This window comes from Papilio machaon, chromosome 27 (genome assembly GCF_912999745.1).
Source record: "Papilio machaon chromosome 27, ilPapMach1.1, whole genome shotgun sequence".
NCBI classification, from domain to species: domain Eukaryota; kingdom Metazoa; phylum Arthropoda; class Insecta; order Lepidoptera; family Papilionidae; genus Papilio; species Papilio machaon.
Genome location: NC_060012.1, coordinates 2,903,888 through 2,917,935, shown reverse-complemented (window position 1 = coordinate 2,917,935; position 14,048 = coordinate 2,903,888). Strand labels below are relative to the sequence as shown.

The following is a 14,048-nucleotide window of genomic DNA, read 5'->3' as shown; positions in this document are numbered from 1 at the left end:
CATTTATTTGATATTTTTAACCTTTATATTTATGTATTTGTGCTTTTTGTGAGTTACGTATTGAGTAAATGAGCAAAAAAAAAAAATTACCATCTCAGGCAAACAAAATTCAAGTGATTTTACAGAAAAAAATAAGATAAATATAGGGTATGATATTTTTTTGCAGTTTTATTGGAAAATATTTGAAATTTTTGATTAGTGTTATTTTTGATCGCAGATATCTTTGAAACAGTTGATCTGAGGAACTTTGACCATCAGACGTTTTTTGTAGAGCGTGAAATTTCCTATGGACCGTTGCTTTGAGATGTAGCGCAAACAAGCCAATCCAAAGTAATTAAAATTTTAAAATAAAAAAAAAGTTTTCCCGTGTTATTTAAATAGAAAAATTACGAATGAATAGAGGCAAACCTTAATATTAATATTAAGGGCTCTACTAGGCGCTAAAATTTTTGTTTTTATGTGTACTTTCAACTATTCGACACCATTAAAAAAAAAAAAAAAAGTTTTTTTATTGAAACACCCTAATACATATATATATATTGATAGCGAAGAGCTTCGACCAACATCTTAAGAAGCTCTCGCTATATATATATATATAGCGAGCTATATATATATTTTTAGGAATCAGAAGGGTAAAAATATAAAAAAAAAATATACAAGCGGTCTATTCTAAACACAAAATAATTTAATTTACACGTCAAATACTTTACAAAGATCTTAAAATAACTTAAACAATTATGAAGTAAACAAACGCTAATTTACACTCCGCGAAAATGACCTAAATGACCTAAATGACCTACAGCAAGTACCGTCGAGACCAACCACCGTATCAACCGCGATCCTAGCAGCCGAAAGAGCGCTTGGTCGGCTCTGCATTCGCTTTTATAGACGTTGGTGGGGGAAAGACATTTTTGTCAGTGATGGTGGGGATCGACGCCACCTGCTGTAAGATTATCTAATACGGCCTCTCCTGACCGTGTGCCGTCCTCGGACACACTGAAGTTATGCTCTTAGGTGGTGTTGGTGACTGCAGCGAGTTCTTGCTCGTTGCCCGTTTGTGGAGATGTGTCTGCACTAGCGGGGTCTGCTGGTCTATCTGAAGTTTCACCAACATCGTCATCGTCAGGGTTATCTGCATGAGAAAGAGTGTCGTTAGTTAATCATGACAACATGTGTGGTTGCCTACACTGTCGTCCATCGCACATACAAGGCCCTCATACAAACACAAACACTCTGATATAAACAAGAACACCTCTTTCAAAAGTATGCACACATCTTCATGCGTAATACTTCTGTCATACTCATACTTGAACTTGCAAGTTCCCACGATAAGCGTGAACCAGGACTTTGCCTGCCAGGTCAGCGCCTGATGCACATTCAGCGAATGCGACTTCCAAGGGATACACCCTTCCAGGACAGCGCCTGATGCACATTCAACGAATGCGACTTCCAAGGGATTCACCCTTCCAGGACAGCGCCTGATGCACATTCAGGGAATGCGACTTCCAAGGGCTGAGCCCACTGAGCATGTTGGGGCCACGCCCGCCGATGCTGGATACTGCAGAACGACTGCCTCGGAAGATGCATGGACCGCACCGCCAGCTCGTTCCGACCAGCAAGGGAAACACTCGCCTTTCATTCCGGCGCTTACTCGCACATACAACAAATGTACTGTAAGCAAAACAACATTAAAACGTTCAGTTGAAACCTTACCGTCAAAAAATGCAGAGCAACTCTCTGGACACCATTCGCCATTCCACAGTACCATATACTGTGCTGCCGCCTGAGTGGTCTTGCCTCTAGATCCACTTAGCAGCTTCATCTCATAACGGTCATTTGGTAGTATTCTAGTGACACGATATGGACCTCTCATACCAGAATCGAGCTTACCTCCGGATTGAGAGTATTTTATCACAAATACCTGGTCGTTGACCTGGAATTTCTTTGGTGTGTGCCTTTGACGATTGACCCGTGTGTCTTGACCAAGTCTGTTTTTGTCCAGCGCCGCTTTAGCGTTGCTCCTGCTAATTTCTCTTGTGGCTTCACGATTGGGGCTGGAGTTCTCCACGGCAACATCTCGGATGAGCGCACGAATAATAGGAGTGGTCGCATTAGTACCGATTAGTAAATAAAGAGCTGAATATTGAGTGGTCTTTTGTTTCGTTATATTTAACACTAATTGAATTTTACACAAAGCATCAGACCAAGTAGACTTCTTATTGTTACTCTCTACACGGATAAGGTTCAATACTGTCCTCACATAACGCTCGGCTTGCCCGTTGGAGTGGTGCATTTCGGGCGTTATGTAGTGGATAGCACAACCCATTTCGGAAACCCAGTTAGTGAAAGCAGACGCCTCAAACATGCGCCCACGGTCACAAACTACCAGTTTAGGTGTTCCAAATAAAGACACTGCACTACCAAAAACTCGTTTCAGTTCGTTCGTGTCCTGTCGGTACATCGGGTAAAGTAGGCAAAATTTGGTAAAGGAATCTACTATGATAAGTACAAACTTATACCCATTCGACTCTGGTAAAGGGCCTAATACGTCGACATGGATTGTGTTAAATGGGATATCAGGTTTTTCCCATGAAGTAATCGGCTGGTAGGGAGCTCTCGGGACACGTTTCTTAGATATGCATATAAGGCAGTGGGAAGTGTACTTATGGACAAATTGTTTTAGACCGGGAAACCAAAAATGTTTCAAAATAAGGTCGTAAGTTTTGTCAGCTCCGATATGCTCGTGCTCATCGTGAAAAACACGTAGCAAACTGAGTCTGTGCCCTTTGGGAATATAGCACAATAAGCGCGACTCCTCGCCAACAGGTGAATAGCGGTAGTAGAGGATATCGTTTTGACATACATATCGACTAGAGTCTAATACGCCATCTCTAAGTTTCTGTATAAGATCAAGTGTCTCAGAATCAGCGGATTGAGCTATTTGCGCCCAGTTCGCAGGTCGTTCGATGTTATTAACTTGCAACGTTGGTGGATTCCTGCTCAAATAGTCCGCATGACCCATTAAGACGCCTTTACGATATTCAATTTCAAAATTGAAGTCCTGCAGATAAATCCACCAGCGTGCAACTCTTGGAAGGAGATCCTTTTTACGCTCGGTAGCCTTCAACGCATTGCAATCGGTGACGATTTTAAAGTTTACACCAATCAAATAATGGCGAAAATGTTGCAACGCCTTAACAACCGCCAGCGTCTCTAACTCGTACGAATGGTACTTCGCCTCCGCGCCTTGTGTGACTTTACTAAAGTAGGCTATAACTCGCTTAGTACCGTCAGCTTGAGTCTGCATGAGAACCGCACCGTACCCTGTACTACTGGCGTCGGTGTGAAGCTCGGTGTGGAGGGTAGGATCAAAAATCGCAAGTATAGGCTCGCTTGTTAGTTGACTTATTAAATATTGGCGGACTTTATCTTGTTCAGGACCCCATTCAAATTTTATATCCTTTTTAGTGAGTCGCGAGATACATGCGGTTTTCGTCGCATACCCTTTAATATAGCGCCGAAAATATCCTGCGAGACCCAGAAACTGGCGTACTTGTTTAACGTTAGAGGGAGTAGGAGCCTTGACTAGCGCTTCAATTTTGTTCGGGCTCGGCCTTACCTGGCCATGACTTATAACGCGCCCTAAGTATTCTACTTCGGTAGCGAGAAAGGTACATTTCCGTATATTTATAGAGAATCCCGCGTCTGTTAAAGTTCTCAGAACTTCGCGCAAGAGTGAAAGACCTTCTTTAATAGTCATACTCAATATTAAGACGTCGTCGATATATACGAGGACATTACCGGCTTCTATAAATTTACGTAAGGTATTATTGATAATGCGTTGATAAACGGTTGGCGAATTACATAAGCCAAACGGCATTTTTAAATACTCGTAGTGAGCTTCAGGTGTTACAAACCCCGTTTTATGTATCGAATGTTCATCAATTGGTATTTGATGGAAGCCCGACGCCATGTCTAGTGACGTAAAAAACTTCGCGCCCCCGAGCCGATCTATGTGGTCCTCAATTAAGGGAAGAGGATACCTATCCTTAACCGTTATACGATTGAGTGCCCGAAAATCAACGCACATTCTATCCGAGCCGTCTTTTTTCTTGACCAAAATTATCGGACTCGCGTACTCTGAATCAGATTCCCTAATGATTCCTTTGTCTAACAAATCTTGACAAATATCGCGAACCTTGAGTTTCTCCTGATGAGAAAGTCGGTATGGATGATAAGCTACCGGTACGTCACTCGTCAAGTTGATGTGCATCTTGCCAGTTTTCACAGTCGTGGTTGCTGTACCAGATATTAGAAATTGAGAGTATTCTTTTACGATGTTCATCAACTTAACAAGATTTGTTCCTTCGACAGGCGTGTTTACCACCTCTGGCTCACTAATTGCGTTTATTTTAAGTACCCTACCCGGTGCGCTAGAGGGTGTGTGTGTCAAGTATTGTTCGTGTTTTGTACGTATAAACGTGACACCATCGCGATTGAGTACGTCCGTCCCTATTATGATAGGAGTATTCATGTACTGTGCGGGTACGATGACGAAGTCGACTTCAAGTGTTATGTTACGAAATTCTACCGTCAGAGTAACATATTCACGAGCAACAAATTCTTTATCGCCTATTCCCTTCAAGTAACAATTAGTATGCTTTCGTGCGCCCGAGAAGTGGCCGATTATCGCCGAAGATATTAAAGAGACGTTGAGAGCGCCACTATCGATAAGAATGTCAACCGGTATACCCTGAATCACTGCCGTGCTAATATCGTTGTTACTAGCAGTATTTAAGAGCTCAGTACATAAGTTAACTTTACGCGGGTTGCTACTGCAGCCTTGAGCCTCAGATCGAGCTTTGGAAAAGCATTCACTATCTTTGTGCCCTATCTTTTTGCAAAAAGAACAAACAAGCTTAGTATTATTAGTAACTTCCGGCCTGTCAACAACATATCGGTTTTTGGGACACCTGTCTTTGAAATGACCCTTTTGATGGCAAATAAAGCACTTGCTTTCGTACTCTCTTCTATCCGATCCGTTAAAATTACGCTTTTTAGCCGCAACACAATTGGACAATACGGGTTTATTAAAGTTTCGACTATCGAATTTGCGGGTAGGCTTCACATAAGTTGCCAAAAACGAGATAAGATTATCCGTAGTTAAGTTAGCGTTTGTGGCTGCTGCTCGTACCTGTACGTCACTTATGCCATGGATAACTATTTGGACCATAAGTTCGTCGCTTATTCCTTTAACGATTCGCAAACGCAGTAAAGACCGACGTGCGTATTCAGCGTATGTTAAAAACTTGTCAGATGTTGTGTTTATAACGCTATGAAGAATCTGTGCGTAGTCTACTCTTTGAGGACATAAAGATCTAAACTCCCTAACAAAGTTAGACCACGATCGGTCATTGGTAGTCCACTCACTTAACCAAATCTTTGCATCACCTTTCAAGCAATGAGCAACTCGCGAAAAACATTCGAGATCTTCCCAGCGGTTCGCTAATTTAGCCCTCTCAACTTCGTTACACCACACCTCAAAATTTTGTATAGCGGGGTCGAAGCTCGAAACGTAATAATTACCGGGCTTGTCTCTTGTCAACATAGTTAATGCATCAACTAGCGTTTTAGCGTTGGCGTTGTTAGCATCTGACAGAGGTGTGTTGTCGCAAGTTGTTATTGGATTATGAGAACCACTGGACGTACCCTCCTCTATCGCGGTCAAACGAGACATTATTGCGCCTAACGCATCCTTTACGGAGGTATCTCGATAAAAAGATAGGTGATCATTCTGAAGACGATGCGAGGTAATCGATCGTGACTTAGACCTTTCGCGTGAATTAGTACGAAGGCGATTTTGTTGTGAGCGAGTAATTTTGCGACGTGAGTGCGAGATATTGAATCGTGATTGCGAACGGTTCCTAGCGTCTCGAGAACGCGAACGGCTTCGAGTGTCACAAGAACGCGAACGGTTCCTACCGTGACGAGAACGTGAACGGCTCCTAGCCGCACGGGAACGCGTACGTGACCGTATCCTATCATGACACGACCCGTTGCTATTTGATCGCGATTCGTCATCACGATATCTACCGCGCCGCGAACGTTCACAGCAACGACTATTCCTAACTACGCGAGGTGGTGTCTCAGCTGACCGTGCACGTGACGAACGACGCATTTTATTAAACTAGCGGTTGTTTACTGCAGACAAGGCTAATTGTGAGCGAAATCCTATCCCACTTCTGATTTTAGGAATCAGAAGGGTAAAAATATAAAAAAAAAATATACAAGCGGTCTATTCTAAACACAAAATAATTTAATTTACACGTCAAATACTTTACAAAGATCTTAAAATAACTTAAACAATTATGAAGTAAACAAACGCTAATTTACACTCCGCGAAAATGACCTAAATGACCTAAATGACCTACAGCAAGTACCGTCGAGACCAACCACCGTATCAACCGCGATCCTAGCAGCCGAAAGAGCGCTTGGTCGGCTCTGCATTCGCTTTTATAGACGTTGGTGGGGGAAAGACATTTTTGTCAGTGATGGTGGGGATCGACGCCACCTGCTGTAAGATTATCTAATAATATATATATATATATATATATATATATATATATATCTATATATATATATATATATATATATATATATATATATATTATTCCACATATTTATTTCTTGTTTAATTTTATATATTTTTCTTAATAAAATCTTAAACAATATTAAAAAAAAAAATATAAAAAATCTGGATACGTCGGCAGCGGAGCCTTGGGCCCAAGCTACCGGCGGTTAGGCCTCCAGAGACAGAAACCTCCTCACAATGCGTGCCGTGCTCAGGAGTACCGCCTTCTGTGCCTGGCCCTTCACCCACTTACCGAGCGAGAGCCTCTCTAGGTGGTGATCGAGGCTCTTCGCGATTAATCCATTCACGGACAGCACTATCGGTACGATAATTGTTGACTCCATATGCCACATGGCTGCAATCTCGTGCGCGAGATCCAAATATTTTGACATCTTGTCTGTCTCTGCCCTCACGAGATTACAGTCATGGGGAATACTTACGTCAACAATTATCGTATGTCTCGCAGATCGATCTATTATCACGATATCAGGCTTATTGGCTACAATAGTCCTGTCTGTGATAATAGATCGATCCCAGTAGAGCGTGATATGACCATCATCGAGAACTGGCTCCGGTGTGTATTTGTAGTACGGCACCTCTGAAGCGATTAGACCATACTTAAGAGCAAGTTGTTGATGGATTATTCTGGCTACTAGGTTGTGTCTGTGCAAGTACTCGGAGTTAGCAAGGCGAGAACAACCGGAAGTGACATGTCTGAGGGACTCGCCAGGGCAGTGGCACAAACGACAGACATCTAGCGTGCCGTCCCTCATAATGTACTTCCGGTAGTTGTTCGTCTTGATAACTTCGTCCATAATTGCACAGACAAAGCCCTCGGTCTCCCCAAAGAGGTCACCGAAGCGTAGCCAGTTCACAGAGGCAGGCAGGTCTACATCAGGCCCATGCAGAGCCCGATAAAACCTGCCGTGTAACTCCTTGCTCTTCCATATATCTAAACGCTCGGAGGTGCTCAACACTGGGTGTTTACGCCAGTTCTCGTTATTAAGAGAGAGCGGGGTGAGCCCCTTATCTACTGACACCACATCTCGATGTATCCCCTCATCGATTATTATTATTATTATTATTATTTTTCTTCATACTAATTCTGTCTCCGCCTGGCTGGTTTTTATATGATAGATAAAGTAAATAAATAATGGTTAAATAAAAACTAATAAATATACTACGTATTTACGATAAATACATATATATAAAACCTAAATTACACACTATACATACATACATACATAAATAATCCTAGCCAGGCGGGAATCCCTCGGCAGGGGAGACCAGACGGCCAAGGGTCAGGGAGAAAGGGAAAGAAACCGGCGGACAATTCGGGCGGTATCGAGAAGCACCGCTTTCTGCATTTGAGCTCGGAGCACACCGTCCCGGAGCCCCAGCCTCCTCAAGTATCCAGAGAGGCTGACTGGAATTAAACCATTTGCAGAAACCACTATCGGTATAATTTCAGTCGACAAGCTACCCCACATGTCAGAAACCTCGTGTGCCAAGTCTAGATATTTTCTTTTCTTCTCTGTTGCGGCATTCTCGAGATTCTCGTCATGGGGGATCGCTATGTCTACCAAAAATATCCCTGACTGTGCCCGGTCCATCAGCACAATGTCAGGCTTATTCGCTGGAATAGTCCTGTCTGTGATGATGGACCGGTCCCAGTAGAGCCTGGCGCGGTTATTTTCGAGCACGGCTTCCGGGACGTACTTATAATAAGGCAGTCTAACATCCAGAAGACCATACTTCAGAGCGAGCTCCTGATGGACAATCCGGGCTACTAAGTTGTGTCTGTGCAGATACTCAGTGTTAGAAAGCGCCGAACAACCGGAGATAACATGCCTAAGTGACTCACCGGGACGGCGACATGCTCGACAAATGTCGACGGTGCCGTCCTTTAGGATGTATCTCCGATAGTTGTTGGTCTTAATAACCTGATCCTGTATCGCACAGACAAAACCCTCGGTTTCCCCGAAAAGGTCCCCGAAGCGTAGCCAGTGGTGGGATGATACAGTATCTACAAAGGGCTCATGAAGAGCCTTGTAGAACCTCCCGTGGAGCTCTTTCTCTTTCCATATTGCCTCCCGGTCAGAGACGCTCTGCACTGCCGGGTCCTGCCATTGTTCGTTGGCCAAGGATAGGGGGGTTAGTCCTTTATCACAAGATATGACATCCGTGTGGATTCCATCACCCGATTTCGCCAAATAGTAGCTACGGAGGCTGCACACTTCGCGATTATGCATGGTGAGGGCACTTAAAAGGCCTCGCCCACCATGCTTTCGCGGTAAGTACAGTCTCATAATTGACGATCTCGGGTGATGCATCCTGTGGGACGTCATAACTGTGCGGACTTTTCTGTCCAGGGCGTCGAGCTCGGTTTGAGTCCACCTGAGTATGCCAAAGGTATACATGAGGACGGGCATGACCCAACAGTTATATGCGCGTGCTTTATTCGCGCCTGACAAAAGACTGTTAAGAACTTTTGTCAGGCGATCAAAAAACACATCACGAACCGATTGTTTTACGCTGCCCTCATCAACACCGACATTTTGTGACATGCCCAGGTATCGGTATGTTTCAGCCTCAGAAAGGGTTCTAAAGTTCAGAGGATTATCAGTGCCCTGTGAACTTGTAATTCCACCTTTCTCCACATGAACGGCCGCACACTTATCCGTCCCAAACTCCATCCTGATGGCATTACTAAAATCACTAGTGATTTGTAGCAACTCCAGCAGTTGGGTATAATTAGGAGCAAATAATTTGAGGTCATCCATGTAGAAAAGGTGGGTCACTTTTGCTCCTCCTCTCCGAAGTTGAAAGCCCCGGCCAGAATCCTCCAGCAAAGTACTGAGGGGATTCAGGGCGAGACAAAACCAGATTGGACTCAGGCAATCACCTTGGAAGATACCCCTCCGTATCCTTATCCGGTCTTCGGCAGCCGTCATGCGCTCACCCAGGAGACAAAGGGTCGTACTCCATTGGCCCATACAATGTCCGAGGAAGTCTCTTACCGTACAGTCGACCTTGTACAGCTCGAGGACCCTCTTTAGCCATGAGTGGGGCACCGAGTCGAAAGCCTTTTTATAGTCAACCCAAGCAGCGTCAAGGTTGCGACGGTTGCGCTTCACCAGTTTACCAATAACCGCATCGATGAGGAGTGGTTCCTTGGCCCCTCGGCTACCGCCCCTACATCCATTTTGGGCATCCGAAATCACCTGATTCGCATTTAGATGCCGAGTGATTTTTTCGCATAAAATGGAAGTCAGTGTCTTATAAACAGTAGATAGACACGTTATAGGGCGGTATTTGGCCGGATCAGCCGTGATCTGGTCTTTAGGAACCAAGTGAGTGACCCCCATAGTGAAGAGGTCCGGCAGTGACTTGCTATCGAGGGCTTCCTGGAACTGTTGGGCGAGCACAGCATGACAACTCACGAATCCTTTGAGCCAGTAGCAATGCAATCCGTCGAGCCCTGGGCTTTTCCAGTTAGGGGTCCGCCGTAACGCATGTGCTACATCCGCAGCCGTAATGGCTACAGGGTCCATGGGTGTGATCTTAGAGCATGTACCCTCCACAACTTGCATCCAGGATCCCTCACTGTGGTCAACGGGCACAGACCAGATGTTTCGCCAAAAGGCCACTGTAGCGGTCTGATCTGGGCCTGCACCCGTTCCTCTGGTCGATTCTTGTCGCTCCAATTGCTTATAGAACCTCTTTTGGTCACTCTGGAAGAGACGATTCTGGTTGAACCGTTTAGTCCTCTCGTTGTATCGACGAATCCGCTTTCCCCATGCTGCAATCCTCTGCTTCAGGTCGTCTATGCGCTCCATCAGTTTACGTTCAATGTCCGGGTGAGACAGACTTACTTCCGTTCCACCCAAAGCCATCCTGACAGAGCGCACAATCCTCGGTCTATTATTGCCCGATCTGAAGCTAATCAGTCTGCCGATGAGAGCTCTCGCCTTTGCAATACGGTCCTCAATTCTTTTTCGCCACGCTGGTACTACGCTACGATGATTCGTACTGCGTCCAGTCTTTGGTAGTTTGGCTCCGATGTATCGGCATACGGCCTTCGCGGCGCCAAACAAGATTGAGTCCGTATCGCAAAGATCCCGGCTATCCGCAAGGTACACATTCAGCATCGGGTTCAGAGCCCTCACGACATTACGATTGCGCTTGCTGAGGGGAATGCGGGGTAATCGCGGTCGATTTTCGAAAGGCATTCGACGTGTTTCCACTATAGCCTCTTCCAAGATTCTCCTCATCTGCTCTATGTCCTGGGCAGCCATTTCCTCCTCTTCGTCCTCCACCTCTGCCAGGCATTCAGCTGGTTCCACAGCTGGAGGTTGCACCGTAGTTTGCGGAACTGTTCTCCTGGCAGAGGTCGGGGCATCCGACGCAGAAACAGCTTCATGTTTTAGTCGTTCGAGTTCGGCACCTTCAAACAGATTAGAGCGTAAGATGTACCGAACCCGATCCGCTAGGTTCTGTTCCGTCACGGTGATCGACGGCTCTAGCTCAGAAAAGAAGCGGTGCATTCTAGCTCGGTAAGCAATTCCTCCGGTTTCTCCCCCTTTCGCCCTAAAATACGCCCGCAATGCGTTTTGGTTAGCATCCATAGTCCATCGCATGCGGCGTAGACCTCTAGCGGCGGGTGCCGATGGCTGGGCCTGTGAGGGTCCCGCCAGCACCAAGCCAGCTGGAGGGGATGATGGATGCGAGGGGTTGACAGATGGCCGGTCAACCCCTTGGCTGGCGACCCGCATGCTGCCACGTCCAGCGCCAGCTCCAGACGCGCCCCGGCGACCCCCAGGCAGCGGCCCTATACGCGTTCCTCGTAAGTCCATCATCCATAAGATGGACGTCTGGTAACGGAGGACGCCCGACTCCGGTGCCGTTAGAATTGTGGCCATAGGCACAAACGGGCCGTGGCACTGCGAAGACGCTGCCGAGGCACGGCACAAACACCTCTAGCACAGTGCAGACTGACTGCATTGGTGCAACAGTTTTGTCACTTAAACTATTGCACCAACGGGCGATGAGGTCGTCACATCCCGACGCCTATTATTATTATTATTATTATTATTATTATTGTTATTATTATCATCATTTTTATCATTATCATTGTCATTGTTATTATCATTATTATTTATTTATTTATTTAATTATAATATTTTATGCATATTACTTGTACACACACGATGTTTCACATCTGCCAGGCGTCCCATGACGGCTTACAATTTTTTTTTCAACTTGAGAGCTTAGTCGCGTGACCTTGCTACAGTCATCTTCTATATAACATTTCTATTGGCATCCATTGGTATTATCGCCGCTCGCTTAGTGAAAAATTGTGAAGGTGCAAATAAGTCTACTGTGCACAATTATAAATCCAAAATAACATAGACCTAATATAGTTTGTGTATCGTGTTACTATTATTTATTATTACGTGAACGCATTGGGTGAATGAAATCGGAAATTAATCCATAACAATAGCGCAAGGTTACTTCCTTGTATGAGTCAGCGTTTACAGGTTGGAATATATTTAAACTGGCATGTTTTTATGCTGAGTCGATTATTTTAGTGTAATTTATTATGAAACATTTTAGCGTTAAAACTTTTTATACTAGCTAGCTAGCTGTCGCCCGCGACTCCGTCTGCGTGGTAATAAAAAAAACTTAATTATTAGCCTATGTGTTCTGCCAGACTATGTTCTACATCTTTGCCAAATTTCAGCGAGAACCATGTAGCCATTCTAAAGATACCGTATAACAAACCATCCATCCAAAGATTCGCATTTATAATTTTAGTAACATAGATATCTGCGAAACACTTTTTTTTCGCGTTTTTTACGTTATTTTATTTATGAAATGAATATTAACAATAATGATTATTTACTTTAGTGCGGTGTGTTATTTATTTATTTTTATTTATTTTTTATAAGAGAAGGGGGCAAACGAGCAGCGGGAACACCAAGGTGTTCATCGACGCCCATGGACATCTGCAATACCAGAGGAATCGCAGATGCGTTGACGGCCTTTGAGAAGGTGATACGCTCGCTTCTTGAAGGACTCTAAGTCGTTTATGCGGCAAACATATTCTTTAGTATATTATTCATTCTTATAATTTTCTGAAATTCCTCCCAAGTTGGGTTGGCGACAGGCAGGTGAGTAGGAAAATGCCAAGGAGATGATGATGATGATTCATTCTTATACAGTACGATACTTTTGGGTAAGGTAATAAAAATCCGTAATTCTGATTACGTAGGCCAAATTTTTATTTTTATTAAAAAAGAAATTATTTTGTACATTTTTAACTAATTCAAATAGTTTAGTGTTGCGATAACATTATGCACAACTAACTAAGTTTATCTCACTCCAGTAAAACATTATTATAATTTATCTATCAACTAAAATTCACGAACTTCAAAAGCTTTACATTTATTTATCTAATACATTATATACTTTCAACAATTTCACTCACATAATTACAAAAGTAGCAGTTACTATTTACATAAAAAAACACTTTATTCTACGTATCACAGAAAAAATAATTATACGATTTCGCACAATGTGCAAAAAATACTGATGTCATTTTATCAATGAAATTTACACATTGGACGTACTAGAGCAATTCATTTAGAAATATACCGATTAATAATACCAGAACCGAACTTTTTTTATATTAAACTAACTTTTAATAAAAAATAGAAAACGGGGTAAAAATTAGCCTATGTCCTTTTCCTGGTTTTAAGCTACCTGCCCACCAATTTTCAGTCAAATCGATTCAGCCGTTCTTGAGTTATAGTGTAACTAACACGACTTTCTTTTATATATATAGATACTAGGGCTGGTTGAAAAGAATCCGAAACGACAATTAAAAAAAAAGAAATAACATTTTTTTTTACTAGAAACGTAATTTGCAGTCTTTTACGATCTCAATACATGTAATTTTGGGAAATAATAATTATTTGTTTAAAAAATATTCAGCTTTATAGTAAGATAGTTTTCATTTTCATGAAAGTGGAGAAAACGGAGGTTCGTGCCGTCATAAAGTTCTACGTTTTAAAAGGGAAATCGGCGACCCAGATTCAAACTAAGTTGAATAGTGTGTTAGGGGATTCTTCACCTTCATTTAGCACTATCCACTCTTGGGTGGCAGAATTCAAACGAGGACGAACGAGCTGCAATGACGCTCCCCGTAGCGGAAGACCAAATGAGGTAACTACCCCAGAAATGGTCAGTAAAATAAAAAATATCGTATTAGAAGACCGTCGATTAAAACTCAGGGAGATAGCCCAAATTGTGAACATCTCATCTGAACGCGTTTTGAACATATTACATGAGCATTTATCTATGAAAAAGCTTTGTGCGAGATGGGTGCCGCGGCTTTTGAACGACGAGCAAAAGA

The 14,048-nt window shown here is 43.5% G+C and overlaps 3 protein-coding genes across 4 annotated transcripts; all 3 read right to left on the bottom strand.

Moving 5' to 3' along the window:
* Nucleotides 1-668: 668 nt before the first annotated feature.
* On the bottom strand, nucleotides 669-3,803 carry LOC106714266 (transposon Tf2-1 polyprotein). Its single transcript, XM_014507262.2, has 2 exons — nucleotides 1,714-3,803; nucleotides 669-1,132 (listed from the first exon to the last, which is right to left on the bottom strand). Exons 1-2 carry the CDS (start codon nucleotides 3,758-3,760, stop codon nucleotides 1,011-1,013), a joined length of 2,169 nt encoding a protein of 722 aa, XP_014362748.2. The 5' UTR covers nucleotides 3,761-3,803; the 3' UTR covers nucleotides 669-1,010.
* Nucleotides 3,764-6,279, bottom strand: LOC106714265. Of its 2 annotated transcripts, none has more exons than XM_045684757.1 (2): nucleotides 3,934-6,279; nucleotides 3,764-3,835 (listed from the first exon to the last, which is right to left on the bottom strand). In XM_045684757.1, exons 1-2 carry the CDS (start codon nucleotides 6,176-6,178, stop codon nucleotides 3,828-3,830), a joined length of 2,253 nt encoding a protein of 750 aa, XP_045540713.1. In that variant the 5' UTR covers nucleotides 6,179-6,279; the 3' UTR covers nucleotides 3,764-3,827. The 2 variants fall into 2 exon arrangements, with proteins under 2 accessions (XP_045540713.1, XP_045540714.1); XM_045684758.1 differs by having other exon boundaries at nucleotides 3,777-3,839; nucleotides 3,938-6,279.
* A 519-nt stretch (nucleotides 6,280-6,798) lies between these two features.
* Nucleotides 6,799-11,406, bottom strand: LOC123722555. The gene is made up of 2 exons (XM_045684686.1): nucleotides 7,987-11,406; nucleotides 6,799-7,689 (listed from the first exon to the last, which is right to left on the bottom strand). The coding sequence occupies exons 1-2, from the start codon at nucleotides 11,404-11,406 to the stop codon at nucleotides 6,799-6,801; spliced, it is 4,311 nt and encodes a 1,436-aa protein (XP_045540642.1).
* Nucleotides 11,407-14,048: the final 2,642 nt, after the last annotated feature.